Below are 15900 nucleotides of genomic sequence, written 5' to 3' on the forward strand. Positions count from 1 at the left end.
CTCCTTTTCTCTTGATCAGCACACAGGAGGCCTCGGGAGAGCTTCCTTCTTATACAATTAAGAGGGGCTTCTCAGGTCAGGGGGCCTCAGCTTCTCCTCTCTTGAGCCCATTGTCTCTGCATGCTAAAATGTTCTCCTAGAAGGAGAGGGCCCTGTCCACACCAATAACTCCAGCTCCAGGTGCCAGAGGCCCTGGTCTTCCAAGAAGGCAAAGGAGACAGAGTGTGGGGCTAGCCTCAGACCTTGGGCTCCTGGGAACCAAGGAGATTGAAGGTGGGAGGCCCTCCTGGTCTCACGAGGAGCCAGAGCAGGCACTCTGCCTCATGCTCAATGGTCTTACCCATTCAGACATCCATTCTTTGAAACGTTGGGTCATCAGTCATGAGCCACCATCCAGTAGACAGTCCAGCCCAGTCTTTGGACCACCCAGCCCTCTCGGTGATGTGGGGAGGGCTGAGTCCCCCGAGTTGCCAGGAGCCTCAATGACCAGGGCAATTCAGAAGTTGACTTCTCCTTCCTCCTACACACCTCTGCTTTAAAACACCACTATGAAGGAGGGCTGCCATCTTAAGACCCACACTTGGCCCTAGCAGGAGAAATATCTCTGGAAGGTCAAGGCCATGGGCAGTTGGTTCTTCCCACCTTCATCTCTTCTCCAAACCCATTCTTCAAGCTTCAGTCTTCTCCCTCCAGCCAAGAACCTTATCATATCCTCTTCCCACAAAAGACTCTTACAGTCAAGGTTTTCTACTAGGTCCACCTCCTTTCCATGCCCCACCTGGCTTTCCTTGCTTTTTTTTCTGCCCTTTGCTTTCTTGCCTCATCCCTTATGACTATTTGCCTCCAGCTATCCCTTTTTCTTCCCTTCCTCCTGGACCTCATTTGATGTCAAGGATCTCCCTTCTACTCCAAGTCTGCCCTTGGCTGTCAGGATGTCACCTGAGGGAAAGGCAACTAATGTTTATTGAGCCCTGCAAATGTGTAATCAGATATAGTCCCTCAGTCACTCTCCCTAGTCGCTATTATTATTATCCCCATTGCACAGAAAACTGAGGGGCTTGAGTCAGAGTTAAATTACAAGCCCCAAGAGAGGCACCTGGCTGGCTCAGTCAGTAGAGCATGTGACTCCTGATCTTGGCATTGTGAGTTTGAGCACATGTTGGATGTAGAGATTACTTAAAAATAACATTTAAAAATACTTCTTAAAAAATAAAATAAAAATAGGTCCCCTGGGTGGCTTAATCAGTTAAGCATTGGACTCTCGATTTCAGCTCAGGTCATGATCTCATGTTTGTTGAGTTCGAGCCCCACATCAGGCTCTGTGCTGACTGTGGAGCCTGCTTAGGATTTTCTCTCTGTTTCTGACCTTTCCCTGTTCACACTCATTTTCTCTCTCTTTGTCTCTATCTCTCTCTCAAAAATAAATAAATAAACATTAAAAAATAAGGGGTGCCTGGGTGTCTGAGTTGGTAAAGCAGCCAACTTCAGCTCAGGTCATGATCTAGCAGTTCGTGGGTTCGAGCCCGATGTCTGGCTCTGTGCTGGCAGCTCAGAGCCTGGAGCCTGCTTCGGATTCTGTGTCTGCCTTTCTCTCTGTCCCTCCCCGGCTCTCTCTCTCTCTCTCCCTCTCTCCCCCTCCCTCCCTCTCAAAAATAAAATAAACATTAAAAAATTAAATTAAATCAAATTAAATTAAAATAAATTACAAGCCCCAAGATCACATGGTTGAGAAGTGCCAAAAACCAGGTCCATGCTATGCTTATTCACCAGACTCAGCCAGAGCGGGCGCTGGGGAGAGGCCCCCATTCCAGCTCAGCCCTCTCCGCATCGCTATCATGGAGAGGCTTCAGGACTCGGTGTCTCTCGAAGTCCACGCCCCAGGTCCTACCCCTTTCTCCTTACAGGGGCTCTCACATCTTATCATCAGCCACTGCATCCTGTTCCCCCATGAAGCCCCAAATGAGTCCTCAAGGCCAGCGCTATGTCATCATCTTTTCTCCTCCATCAGCCTCAGGCCTGTCCTATGGGAAACCCACTCTGTTCCGCGGGAAAGACCCTGCGCAGGCAGTTCCTTGTAGGGACTTGAGAAAGGTGAAGGAGGCCCCGCGGGGCACCGCCTGCCGAGCGGGAATCCCTGCCCTAACCGCTGGCGCCCCTCGAGGGGAGGGGTGAGGGCGGAGGTGGTTCTGCGGCGGCATCTGTCCCAGGCGGGCGGGAAGCTGCTGCATTAAATTGTAAAATCGATTTATTGACCGGCAGGTGCGAGCAGCGGCAGATGGAGAGTAGCGCTGCCGGGGCGCATCTGCGGGGAGCGGCGGCATCGATCCTGGCCCCCCTCCGAAACCCGTCCGTCCCGGGCCTTTCTCGTCGGCTCAATCCCAATTGCAGGGCCAAGGTCCGCGAAAAACTGCGGCGCCTGAGCGGCTAGGATAACTCGGTTCCCTTCCCCTCCCCCCTCCTGGCCTCAGGGCTCGGGCTGCGCCCCCACGGCTGGCAGGCCCTGCCAGCCCCACTGCCCCAGTTGGCACGCGGCGGGCCGGGCTGACGCGTGGCAGCGCCCTGCGGCAGATGAGGCACGCGCCGGCCTCATTTCAATGTGAATGGATCGAAAGGAGCAGCCATGTGGCAGCAACAGTTTGCAAATCTCCCCGCCTTCTGTGCAGCTCCCCGGCCGCGGCTCCCTGCACGTGGCCCCTTCTCTGCTGCGACCGCAGCGGCGCCCCTCAAGGCTTAAGCGCCCCGCCCAAACCAGGCCCTCTCCCCCGCCCCTGGCCTGCCCAGTGGGCTCTGTGGCCAGGCCTCAGCCGTGCTCCTACCTGGGCGCAGTTTGCCCGGCGGAGACCGGGAGTAGGGGGAGGGCGAAAAGACGCTGGAAGCCTCGGAGCTGGGCTCTTGGCTCCGGGGGCTGGGGGCGAGCAAGGCTACCTAGTGGGGGAGGGGTCCAGAGGCTCTATACAGCCCCTGTTGTACCCCGAAAACCCGGGGTCAGCTTAGGGGCATGGCTGGAAGGCAACCTTGGCGCTTCAAAGTCCCAGGTGCGGGTGGTGCCTGCTGGGGGGCTGTGTGCAGCGGCCAAAAGGAGAGGGTAACAGAAGCAGAAGTGCCCTGCAGGGGAGGCTGTGGGCCTTGCACGATGCCAGGACTGAACCCTGCTCTGGCTCCTGACGTTGTCAGTGCGGGTCCAGATGAGGGCCGGTGGACTTTTAGAAGGTCCACAGTCAGTCCAGGGGAGCCTATGTCAGTTGAGGCTTGCACCCATGCCAAGCATCAGCATAGGGGCAGGGGCAGTAGGCACCCAGGTGGGTCCAACTCCATGTGGTTTGCAGCCTCCGATGGCCTCATGGCCTCCTGCTCCTGGTGGCCCCCAGGACACATGCTGGGTTCTTCTGGTCTGGAGTGGGAGAAAAAGAGAGGAGTCCCAGCTGTGGATATTTGCATTTCAGTTCTGGGCCTGCAGCAGGACCCTTTCTTGCTCAGCAAATGTAGGCAAAGAGGGACTCCAGCAGACTGGAGCACTGGTGGCTTTTCAGGGCCAAGGGTGGCATCTTAGCAGGATAGTGAACTTCTGGGACAGTGCCCAAGTGGCAAATAGATGCTTCATAAATGCCTTTTGATGATGAGGAGAATTTAACCCTTTCCTCCTCAAAGAGGATTTCTAGGTCTCTGGGATCTCTTGCATTTTGCATCCCTGAGGATAATAATACCTCTGTTTGGTCCTTGACTATTTGCAAAGTGCTTTGGGGCACATTAGTCAGGATGTGTAACAAGGGTAGAGAGTGTCCCAGATCTACCAGTATTGAGCAAGATGCATCCCATAGGGCTGGATGTGTCTCTTGAGGGTCAGACAAGTGCCAGAGTCAGAAAAAGAGTGAGTTCTTCTGAACTCCTAGGCTAGGATTTGGAGGTGGAAGCGGACAGAACTAGGCAGGGATGGATGCCAGCTCAGAGGAGAGCGAGGAACACTCTTTGGCATCCTAGGCAGGTCTAGGGATCATAGAGTATGGGTGGAGAGAGGGTGGGGAACCCACTTGTCAGGATCGCTGGGAGGCAAGCCCTGGGCTCCCCCTCCCTCGGGCCTGGGGACTCCGCCTGCCCATAACCTACATTAACTCTGGAGCGCAGCCTGGGCCCATCTGCCGGCCCCCCGCCCCACCTCGGTTCCCCACGCCAACCCGCTCGCGCCAGATGGTGGCTGGGAGGGGTGGCCGTGCGTGGGGGACCCCGGAGCCCATCTCCTCATCTCGCCCCTCCCCCAACCCACGCTCCCAACCTCTTGTTTCTCATCCTTCCCCCCCACCCCCCCCCCCCCCCCCACCACCAAAAAAACCACCCCCCGCGAGGCATAGGCGGCGGTTTTGCCCCCCACCCGCCCCCCCCCCCCCCCCCTACGGCCTTCCCCCCGGGCCCGCGCCGCGTCCCTGCCCACCGCCTCTCCCCTCCCCCACCCCCCCACCCCTGCGCCGATCTTATCGCTAGACGACAGCCATCGCTGTGCGGGCGGGCTGACAGCTGAAGCCACCGGGCCCCCGCTGCCCTCAGCGTCGCAGAGAGAGATAGAGAGATCCCCAGCACCCCCGAGACTGGGAGAAGGCGGCTCTCCCTGGTCTAAGGCCTCCGGGGATCACGCCGGGTTCCGGGAAAGCAGCTGCACTGCCGCCGCTCGGAGAAGTGGGGCCACCCAAGGGAGCCGCGAAGGCGAGACGGGTGAAGCCGCCTGAAACTCAAATGAGTCCGCGCGCTTTCAGTTCCACTCTGCATCTTGCCCCTATGAGGAGAGGACCCGGGTAGCCCGACCTCAGCCCCTCACCAGGACTCTCTAGTGGCTTGAGCCAACGCTGGAGCCGGGGGAGTTCCACCCTGCCCCAACGGAGCGACAGGACGCGGGAAGGGGCTTGGGGCTGCTGGGGTGGGGGGAGACTGTGGGCAGTGGAATTGAAGCAGAACCCAGGTGAGGTGAGGCGCTGGAGGCGGGGTCAGACTCTCATTACCATACAGCTGAGGACGCGCCCCCCCCCCTTCTCAGACCTCGGGGACCACGCCCCCTTCCCTCATCTCCCGGACCACGCGTCTAGGGGCTGGCACCAGTGGAACCCAGGCTGGGGGCAGAAGGGAGAAGGCACGCGCTGGACACGCCCCCCGCAAGTAGGGAGGGAGACGCCTACCAGGTGGAGGATGGGAGCCCCTGAGAGCCCCACAGTCTTAGACTCAAGTCCCTCGCCTTGGCCAGTGTGGTCACTGAGAGGTTAAAGCGTCCGCTGGCTTCCCTCCTGCGCTGGGGACGCGAGGTGGGTGGGCGCTCACAGGTTGCGGGCCGAGGAGACTACAACTTCCGAAGCTCCGGGAAGAAGAAGATCCAAGTCCTTCCGTGCTATTTTCGCTTTGCGAGCTTAAGTTTCTTTTACCTGCTCAAAGGCTGAAGGTAACTAGCGCCGGCTGCGGACAGACCGCCTACCGGGACTCCCCAGTGTCTCCGCCTCCAAGACCATCCGGGAACCACTCGCTCACCTCCCGCCCCATTCCCCCAGGCCCTCCCCCTCCTCCCATCGCCGGGGTCTCGACCCGTAACCCCTTGGTCGCGGAGAACTGGTCACTTTCGCACGCGCAGACTTAGGGGACCTAGGGGCTGACAGCGCCACTGAGGGGCGGGGACCTATGTTTGACTGGCTGACGGAGACAGGGGATGGCGGGGGCGGAGGCCCCCTCCAGGCCGTGCTGGGGCTGTAGCGCTGGAGGCCCGGAGGGGAGGGGAGAGTGACCATGGGTTCTGAGTGACAGGCGGCGAAGAGAGGAGCCAATATATATAAGGAAGGCTCCCGAGCGCGCAGGTTTCAGTAGCCGCTCAGAGCGCAAGCTGGAAACACGAGGCCAAGAGCCGCAGCTCGAACCGCCTCAGTGCGCTGTACCCGGGCACTAGCCCGCTTGCAGCCCCAGGATTAGCCCGAGGACACGTCCTCAGTCCGGCCACCGCCCAGCCGCCCTCACCTGGATTACCTACCGCCGCAGCTGGAGCAGAGCTAGCGAGAAGGCGAAGCGGGAGGAAAGCCCCAGAAGAGCCTGGCTTCTCAGGGACCCCTCTGGCGGATAGACGCGCGGGAAAGCGGCGTCCCAAACGAAGCCAGCTACAGGGCGGGCGCGGGGAGAGAGCGACGCTCCAGGGGATGGCAGCCGCGTCCCGTAGCGCCTTTAGCTGGGCGCTACTGCTGCTGGTGACACTTTGGCAGCAGGTAACGTCCCGCGCCCCCTCCACCCCCTCCCGCCGCTCCCTGAGCCTGAGCCCTGGGCGTCTGCCGAGCTGACCGCTCCCCTTCTTCCTTCCCTCGGTCTCTGTGCAATAGCTCGCAGCCGGCTCCGGAGTCTTCCAGCTGCAGCTGCAGGAGTTTGCCAACGAGCGCGGCGTACTGGCTAGCGGGCGGCCGTGCGAACCCGGCTGCAGGACCTTCTTCCGCGTCTGCCTTAAGCACTTCCAGGCGGTCGTCTCGCCCGGGCCCTGCACCTTTGGCAGCGTCTCGACGCCTGTGTTGGGCACCAACTCCTTCGCCGTCGGGGACGATAGTAGCGGCGGGGGACGCAACCCTCTTCAACTCCCTTTCAATTTCACCTGGCCGGTGAGCACAGCCGGGGAGCACTGGGAGGTCACGAAAGACGTGAAGGGGGCTCCCTGGGCCCAAAGCCCTCTCCCCAGATTTCCTCGCTTCCAACTAAACAAAACAAAAAACAAAGGGCGCTCTCTTTTGATACTTTCTTCCGACTCTCTCCTGGGACCTCATCCTCAGGAAAGCTCTCACCAGGCTCCCTCTTCCCACTTCTAAGGCCTATCTTCTCCCAACTCTTGGGATGATTTTTATTACCTACTACCCCGGCGCGTTTCCCACCTTCGAATGACTCGCTAACATTCCCCTGTCTCCTAACCCTTGTCCCACTCGGGGTTCTCCTCTCATATTCCCTGGTCGCGCGATGCGGCGCACAGACACGTTATGTTGACCCGGGAGCCGTAACTGTATCCTGCAATTAGATTAATTAAACCCGCTGCCGCAAGGCACCCCCATCTCCCCCCCTTGCTCATCTCGCGCTCTCTCTGTCTTCCCCCGCCCCCTCCTTTGGCCTCCAGGGTACCTTCTCACTCATCATCGAAGCTTGGCACGCGCCAGGAGACGACCTGAGGCCAGGTGAGTAGCTCGCTCTGCCGCCACAGGGGGGCGACACAGCGCAGCGCCGAAAGAGTTAACCTGTAAAAGGCGGGGGAAGTGCGGGGTGGAGGTGGGGAGGAGGGGGGGGCAGGACGCTAAGCTCAGCCTGGAACTGCGCCCCGCGCTGGATGCTCGGATTCCGCCCGTTGCCTGGACTCTGAGCACAATTGCGTTTCCTGCGGGTTATTTTTGGCGTGGGAACGCGGGGAGCACGGCGGTGAGAAAGGCCGAAGCTGCCAGCGCCGCTGACGGGCCCCTTCCTGTATTTTACACCTTTTGCGAATTCCGCTCCTTTGGAAAGGGAATAATGGCTTTGGGATGTTGTTCTGACACAGAGGAAAAGGATATTTCAGCAGCACAACAATTCTCACTTTGAAAAGGAAAAAGAAAAGCATTACCCATCTCTGAGGGCAGAACCCTTGAATGGGCACCAGAGGACCCCTTGCTCACAGTGTCCTTCCAGCCTGGCTTTCTTTCCTTTTTCCTTTTTCTTTCTCTCTCTTTTTTTTCCTTCCTCATTTTGACCTCTTTTCCTCTTTCTTGGTCTGTCTGCCTCCAGAACACTGGGATATCTTAACACCCTTCTATTGTCCCTTTTTTGAATGGTATCAGGCATTCAGCGCCCACCGGCGCGTGCGTGCGCACACACACACACACACACACACACACACACACACCTAGAAGCTAAGCAGTGGGTCGCTTGGGTTCCTCTGGCCTGTGCTTGCTGGCAGGTGGGGATCATCTGGACTGTTGGTTTGATCCAGCAGTTGCTGGCACTCTCAGGGACTGGCTGCCCTTCCTTGACCTGGCCCTCTGCCCCTTCAGAGGCCTTGCCACCAGACGCGCTTATCAGCAAGATCGCCATCCAGGGCTCCCTAGCTGTGGGCAAGAACTGGTTATTGGACGAGCAGACCAGCCCTCCCACAAGGCTGCGCTACTCTTACCGGGTCATCTGCAGTGACAACTACTATGGGGACAGCTGCTCACGCCTGTGCAAGAAGCGTAATGACCACTTCGGCCACTACGTGTGCCAGCCAGATGGCAGCCTGTCCTGCCTACCCGGCTGGACTGGGGAGTACTGCGAACAGCGTAAGCAGCCAAGCTCCTGTCTACCTGGTGTGTGTGTGTGGGGGGGGGTCCCTGGAGCAAACACAGTGGCCTCTCTCTGGCCACAGCCTACCTCCCTCACTGAGCAGGTCTGGGCTGCCCACTAGCTGGGCCTCAGGAACAGGTGGGGATGCTTAGGACAGGTGTGGACTCTGACCTCTCTCTTCTTAGTGCTCCTCCCCATCTTGCCAGAGTCCAAATGACCCTGTTACTGCATTCCATCCAGCTTGGATTCTCCTTCCCTGTGCCACTGTTTCCCTTTATGCCCCCATGGCTCCTCTGGGAGGCCAGGAGTGGGAAGTGAGCCCAGTAGAGCTGGGGGGCAACCCCAGGGCCAGGAGAGGGAGAGTCGGACTTAAGAGTCCTTGGAATTCCACCCTCACCCAGCTCTGTTTTCTTTCCTCAGCTGTCTGTCTTTCTGGCTGTCATGAACAAAATGGTTACTGCAGCAAGCCAGCAGAATGCATGTGAGTAGGGGACAGGAAGCAGTGAGGAGGGAACTGTCTCCTGGCCAAGCCCTCACCTCATGGTCAGCTTTTCTTTTTGCTCAACAGCTGCCGCCCAGGCTGGCAGGGACGCCTGTGCAACGAGTGCATCCCCCACAATGGCTGTCGCCATGGCACCTGCAGCATCCCCTGGCAATGCACCTGTGATGAGGGCTGGGGGGGCCTATTCTGTGACCAAGGTGAGTCAGGGCAAAGAGAGATGCAGAGGGCATGAGAGAGATGGGCACGGGGTGGGAACCAGAAGTGTCACACTTCTTACGTGGCCACCACTGACTTGGCTTTCCCAGTATCCTTTAAGGAGTTTAGGACTTTTAAGGATCCCGACAATTGGCCTAGAATGAGATTGTGGGTCCTTCTTGCTCAGGTGCTGGGGAGGCAGGGTGGCTGGTGAAGCCCAGAGGATGACAAGTTGGCAGCCTGGAAGTTGCACTCAAATTCCAGCAAGGCCAAGGAGGAGGGATGCTGGGCTTAGTTCCTCTTTCTACCTTGTAGTTACCTATTAACCCCCTAAGTGTTTGCTTACCTGCCAGCCCTGTTTGAGCAGCTCTCCCTCAAACAGCTGTCTGGTGGGGTGTGCCCACCAGCTGCCCCGAGGCTGTGGGTGAGCTGCGCCTCTGGGCGGAGTGACATCTAACCGACTTCTTGCTGTGGCAGAAACAGCCTCCCTTGTTCTTCCCCATTTGCATTTGCCAGGCAGCTGCCTGAGCCCACAGTCAAGTTCTGGGTTTGGGGAGGGCGGCTGGTCACTCTTCTGGCTGTACAGGAGTCTGCCAGCCCCAACCGTGGTGGTGGGGGGGAGGGAGCCTCTTCTCCTTCATCCTGGTAGCCAGCTGCAGCATGTGTCTCCCATTTTCAGGGTCAAATAGGGTGGCTGCTGCCATGGAGACACCAGCACCAGGCTTGGGAGGGGTGGGCAGGGGGCTTGCCAGGATAGAAAGAACTTGTCTAGGCTCTGACTTGCTGGCAATGAGGGGCTTGGAATTCAGCTCCTGTATTCTGTGTGTGTGTGTGTGTGTGTGTGTGTTGCTTTCTCCCTCCTCTCCCCTACCCCAAACACACATACACACCTGGTTCCTGCCCATTCTCTTTCCTCTTCCCACATTTGCTCCCAGGTGACACGGTCATATACTCATCATATGTAAACATAGCCCTTACAGTCTGTATATTTGCTCTACATTTGCTCCCTCCCTGTCCTTCTCAAATAAGAAAACAAACACTTATATTTCAAAATACTCTTGTAACACATTTCCCTTTTTAAAATACCTGGCCACTACCTACAGTGGCTTTGGCCCCTCTCTACCATTTCTACCTGTTAAAATTTTATCCCTCCTTCTGGGTGAATCTCAGCTGCCCCTCCTCCCTGAAACCTTTTCTGACTTCCCCCTCAACATGTGGCCTTGCCATCCACTCCTCTTCCTTCTCTTCATTCTACCCTGGTGGCCAGTTGTTGTAAGCTTCCTAGCAGGCAATTGTCCCATCTGTGGTTTTTTTCAACTTTGGCTGCTTGCACCGGTCAGATGTGGTTCAACGTGTCTTGATATACATGACTGGAGGAGGAGGGAGGGTAGTTGGGTCAGGACAACTTTGAGTTGAAGCCTCTGGGCCAAACACCGACAGTGAACCTGCACTACATGGAGCCTGGAGGTAGGGAGCATTCTACAGCCCTCCTCAGCTGGCTGGTTCCTGCCTCCACAGATCTCAATTACTGCACCCACCACTCTCCATGCAAGAACGGGGCAACGTGCTCCAACAGTGGGCAGCGGAGCTACACCTGCACCTGTCGCCCAGGCTACACTGGCGTGGACTGTGAACTGGAGCTCAGCGAGTGTGATAGCAACCCTTGTCGCAATGGAGGCAGCTGTAAGGTGAGCCTCAGGCTGGCGGTGATCTGGCCAGGCAGTGCCCAGGCATGCCTACCCCAGGCGGCCAGTGGACGTGCAGCCATGGGCAGACATTGTGGGCAGGTGGGGTCTAGCACCTAGCATCCTTACCCCCCAGGGTCTGACTTTTGCCCCTTTTTGGTCTCTCTCCAGGACCAGGAGGATGGCTACCGCTGCCTGTGTCCCCCGGGCTACTATGGCTTGCACTGTGAACACAGCACTTTGAGCTGTGCAGACTCACCCTGCTTCAATGGGGGCTCTTGCCGGGAGCGCAACCAGGGGGCCAGCTATGCCTGTGAATGCCCCCCCAACTTCATGGGCTCCAACTGTGAGAAGAAGGTGGACAGGTGTACCAGCAACCCATGTGCCAATGGTGAGTCTTATTGCCTCGCTAACCTAGTGGGCCAGTCTTAGGACTAAGAGCGCCTTCTGGTGAGGGAGGGTCAAGAGAGGAGCGAGGCCGGGTCTGTCCCTCTAGGCAGGCTGAGATGGTCCCAACCTGCTCTGGACAGTGAAGAGCCTATGTAATCATCTGAGTGGCTTTGGAAGAGGAGCAGGTGGGCAGTGGGTGCAAGCTTTAGGAGGAGGAGTGATGGGTACCCTGCTTCACTTCTTATCCTCACATCAGAGCCCTCTCCTGGCTCTGGGTGGCCTCTGGCCCTCCCCAGGAAGTCCTGGGCTCGGGAGAGGGACATGTGAGATCTTGTGTCCCTCCTAGAAGGAGGCTGGCACAGTCAGGGCCCTACTATTGAAGGTGTCACCTTGCCCCGTGGCCATTTGGAACCTGGCATGGCACAAGACATCTGAAATGCTCAGCATCTTGGGGCACCTGGCTGGCTCAGTCCGTAGAGCATGCAACTCTTGGCGGTGATCTGGCCAAGTTTGATCTGAGTTTGAGTCCTGTGTTGGGTGTCGAGATTACTTAAAAATCAAATCTTAAAAAATTTAAAAAATAAAATCCTCAGCAACTTTTAGGGGTGCAAGTCATGCTGGTTATCTTTGTCTCCTTGGCCTCCTGGTGACCTTCCATGAGGCAGGCAGATAGCTCCATGCAGGAGAGAAGCCTCAGGAGCTGGAGAGGAGTTGGAAGGGCTGAGATGAAGTCTGTTCTCTAGCTAATCACTGTGTTAATTCTATTAACTGATAATTACATTTATTTATTTGAGCATTTACTATATAGTAGGCATGTGCGCCTCCCTTCATGCGTCATTCTACCTAGCCCTCAGAGATCTCCTATGGAGGGGATAGCATTACACTTTAATTTAACAAGTGAGGAAACTGAGGCTTAGAATAAGGCAAAGCAACAGGTGCCAGGTTCCCTTCAGCTTGAGGGAGACAGCTGAGATTCAAACCCAAGCATACCTGTTCGATTCTACTGTGAAGCTCTGTAAGATGCCCGTAGTTTTTATACATGAGCTCACTGAGGCATACAGAGCCTGAGGCACCCTCAAGCCCAGGTCTCCTGACCCTTGGTACAGTGCTCTCTGTAGTGGGATCTGGGGTAGGGCACTTACCCACGGCACCAGGGGGGTTCCAAGGTGATTGCTGACTTGTGCCCCATATATACCCACAGGGGGCCAGTGCGTGAACCGTGGTCCGAACCGCATGTGCCGCTGCCGTCCTGGATTCACAGGCCTCCACTGTGAACTCCCCATCAGCGACTGTGCCCGCAGCCCTTGTGCCCACGGCGGCACTTGCCATGATCTAGAGAATGGGCTCATGTGCACCTGCCCTGCTGGTTTCTCTGGCCGGCGCTGCGAGGTGCCTATTCCTGGTGACGCCTGTGTCTCAGGACCCTGCTTCAATGGGGCCACCTGCTACCCTGGCCTCTCCCGGGACAGCTTCGTCTGCAACTGTCCCTATGGCTTTGTGGGCAGCCGCTGCGAGTTCCCTATGAGCATGCCACCCAGCTTCCCCTGGGTGGCTGTCTCTCTGGGCGTGGGACTGGTGGTGGTGCTGGTGTTGCTGGGCATGGTGGCAGTGGCAGTGCGGCAGCTGCGACTTCGGCGGCCTGATGATGGCGGCAGGGAGGCCATGAACAACTTGTCAGACTTCCAGAAGGACAACCTGATCCCTGCAGCCCAGCTCAAGAACACAAACCAGAAGAAGGAGCTGGAAGTGGACTGTGGCCTGGACAAGTCCAACTGTGGCAAACAACAGAACCACACACTGGACTATAATCTGGCCCCGGGGCCTCTGGGGCGAGGGACCATGGCGGGGAAGTATTCCCACAGTGATAAGAGCTTAGGGGAGAAGGCGCCACTGAGGTTACACAGGTGAGCAGTGCCTGGAGGCCCAGGGCCTGGCCACAGAGCCCTGCATGGTACTCCCTGGGCTCCCCAGGGCAGGCAGAAGGCTGGCACCAGGCCCCTGACTGCTCTTAAACAAACAGGGAGTTTTGCTACTGACAGAAAGCTCCTCCAACAAGATTTCTGCCAGGGGTCCTTCATGCCTCTTCCTCATGCATTCATTCATCCATTCATTCACAAATGTCATATGTCCACACTGTGTCTCTTCTGACTTCCATCTTTCCATTGCATGGCTTGCCTGTAGAGGCAGTGCTGGCTTTTTTCAGGCCTGAGACCTTGGTAAGGTTGGGGGTCTTGTGGCTCTCATAAGGGACTGTTCCTAACTGCTCCCCCAGGCTAGCATTGGGCATCCTTGGTCCCTGTGTCCTCTCAGAGCCACCCCTGCCAGGGCCCTTTGGCTCTCCATCATCCAAGTTAGCGCTCCATCTGCCCCACCATCCCTCTCCCATCCCTCCCTCACCGGCCTGTCTTGTGTTCCCTCAGTGAAAAGCCAGAGTGTCGGATATCAGCGATATGCTCCCCCAGGGAATCCATGTACCAGTCTGTGTGTTTGATATCAGAAGAGAGGAACGAATGTGTCATTGCCACAGAGGTGAGTGCTGGGCTCGCCTTCCCTTCCAGCGTGTCCCCACCTGCCATTTGGGGATGGGAAAGAGGCCTGGTTACTTTCAACCCCCGGGTGGGTCAGAACCCCTCCTTGGCAGGCCAGGTTCAGTGGCTCTTGGGTCCCGGCTGGCCTTGTTGCCACAGAGGGTATGAAACAGGAGCTGGGCCTAGCTCCTCTTGCTATGTTAGTGCTGGGCTGGGCAACCACGGCACCTGGCCAGCTCCCCGGCACTGCTTTCAAGCAGTTGATGAGAGTGTGCCCTTCCTGCCCCTTCTTGCTGCTTCCTCCACCAGCCCACCTCACGAACACAGGCTCCCAGGCAGTGCATGTATCAGGGCAGAAGTCTGGGAAGGGCTGCCCCACCTTCTTCTCTTTACCCCAGCTGGCTGAGTGGCTTCTCTCAGGGAGGCCCAGGGTAGCCTTGGAGGCAGTGCCAGTGCTCCAGGGTAACCTACCTCCCCACTTTCCACGTGATCCCCAGGTATAAGGCAAGAGCCTTCCCAGGACATCCCAGCTTTGCCCCAGCAGCTGGATCTTCCTTCTGCATTGTTTACATTGCATCCTGGATGGGACATTTCTTAATATGCAACGTGCTGCTCTCAGGAGGAAGAGGGAATGGCATGACCTGGACAGACTGTGAACTTGCCAAGAGACGCAGTACCCTTCCACGCGTTGGGGTGTCTGTCTGGCATCAGCTTGGCGGCCGTGCCAGCCAGGGGAACAGAGAGGAGAGGTGCCACTGGGACCTGCCCTGCCAGCTGTGGCCTTCAGAGGGCTCCTCTGGGGATCTGGCCTCTCTTCCAGAGGGAGAGGCTGTGGTCCCCTGGGGCCTGGAGCTGCTGTGGCCTCCACTGGCATCTGTGTTTCCAAAAGTGCCTTTGGCCCAGCCTCCATGGTGACAGCTGGGTCCAAATCAGAGAGGAGAGAGGAGGCCAGTATGGGCAGGGCCATCTGTGGGCCAGGATACCACCAGGTGCGGCTCTTGGCAGGAGTTGCCCTGCAGGTGAGGTGAGCGCCTGAAGCGGGAGGAGCACTTTCTGCCCCGTGCCTGCAACCACTGCATGTGGGCCTTGCTCATAACTCCACTCCAGCTTCTCCCTGGCCAGGGCCCTCTGGGAAGGGCTGTTGGTAAGACTCATTTGGCTTCCACAGCCTCCGGCCTTGCGTGCCTCTGGGTTCCTGTGAGCAGACAGGTGGAGGGCATGCCCCATCTGTCAGCCAGGGACACCAGGCCCAACTGGGGAGCTCAGGGCAGTGATGCTGGAAATTCTAGCGAGGGAGAAGTGAGGTGCTGTTGCCGCCTAGGCCCTTTCGTCCCTCAAACCATTCCTACAGCCTTGAGCCTACACCCACTACTGCCCCCAGACCGCCCTTGAAGCCGATCTTCAGAAATCAATAATATGAGTTTTTATTTTGTTTTTTTTGTAGTTTATTTTGGAGTCTAGTATTTCGATAATTTAAGAATCAGAAGCACTGACTTTCTACATTTTATAACATTATTTTGTATATAATGTGTATTTATAATATGGAACAGACGTGTACAGGAGTTTATTACTTCTTGGGTCCTGTCTTTGTGATGGCAGAGTGGGAATCCTCTCTCTATCCTCTCTGACTCCCCTTCTCATATTGCTGCTGGCCGCCCTGCCAGAACCCCCAGGACCTGTGCATGCACTTGGTCTTGGCCTGGCGGGCTCCTTCCAAGTCCTTGCAGAGCCCCGTCTCACCATCCAGTCCCAGGCCTATGCCAGCCTTCCCCGCCTGCTGGCTTTCCCCCTGTGCTTCCACCATAACTTGAGGGATATGCCCCCTGACCTGAATTATCCTCCTTTCTTTCCTTAAGCCTGAAAGTTGTGGGGCTCCCTAGTCAGCCTGGGAGATAGAGGAATTTGGGGAAATTCCTGTTTTCCTCTTTTCAAAAGGATTCACTTATTGGACAATGGGGTCTCTGAACCATAATGACATCAGGGTCCTTTCTCCTGCCATTGCAGGGTTTTAGATGGACTGGCACCTACATACTCTTTTCTCAGTCCAGTAGGGCACTGGTCTTGGTGGGGAGGGCCTTACCTTAGGTCTGCACTCCTTGCAGCTGGGCAAGGGTGCTGAGTCTGGACAGCTGGTCCACCCAGAGCTGCAGGAATTTATTGAAGACTGCAGGGAGAGGAGAAGGAGGTAGCCTTCCCTGGGACCAGGTTTCTCTGGCTGAGGCACTAATGAGCGAGTTTCAGTCTCTACTTCATGTCTATCTTCCTCTAAGGTGCAGGATTGTCCTAGGGGTGGTCCCTAGGGGGCCACAGTCCTCTCTCT

The 15900-nt window shown here is 57.2% G+C and overlaps 1 protein-coding gene across 1 annotated transcript; it reads left to right on the top strand.

Moving 5' to 3' along the window:
- Positions 1-5719: 5719 nt before the first annotated feature.
- On the top strand, positions 5720-15366 carry DLL4 (delta like canonical Notch ligand 4). The gene is made up of 11 exons (XM_049613383.1): positions 5720-6224; positions 6336-6605; positions 7109-7166; positions 8013-8276; positions 8701-8761; positions 8849-8979; positions 10496-10665; positions 10834-11053; positions 12254-12956; positions 13473-13581; positions 14078-15366. Exons 1-11 carry the CDS (start codon positions 6159-6161, stop codon positions 14081-14083), a joined length of 2058 nt encoding a protein of 685 aa, XP_049469340.1. The 5' UTR covers positions 5720-6158; the 3' UTR covers positions 14084-15366.
- The last annotated feature ends 534 nt before the right edge of the window (positions 15367-15900 follow it).

This window comes from Panthera uncia (assembly GCF_023721935.1).
Source record: "Panthera uncia isolate 11264 chromosome B3 unlocalized genomic scaffold, Puncia_PCG_1.0 HiC_scaffold_1, whole genome shotgun sequence".
Lineage (NCBI taxonomy): Eukaryota > Metazoa > Chordata > Mammalia > Carnivora > Felidae > Panthera > Panthera uncia.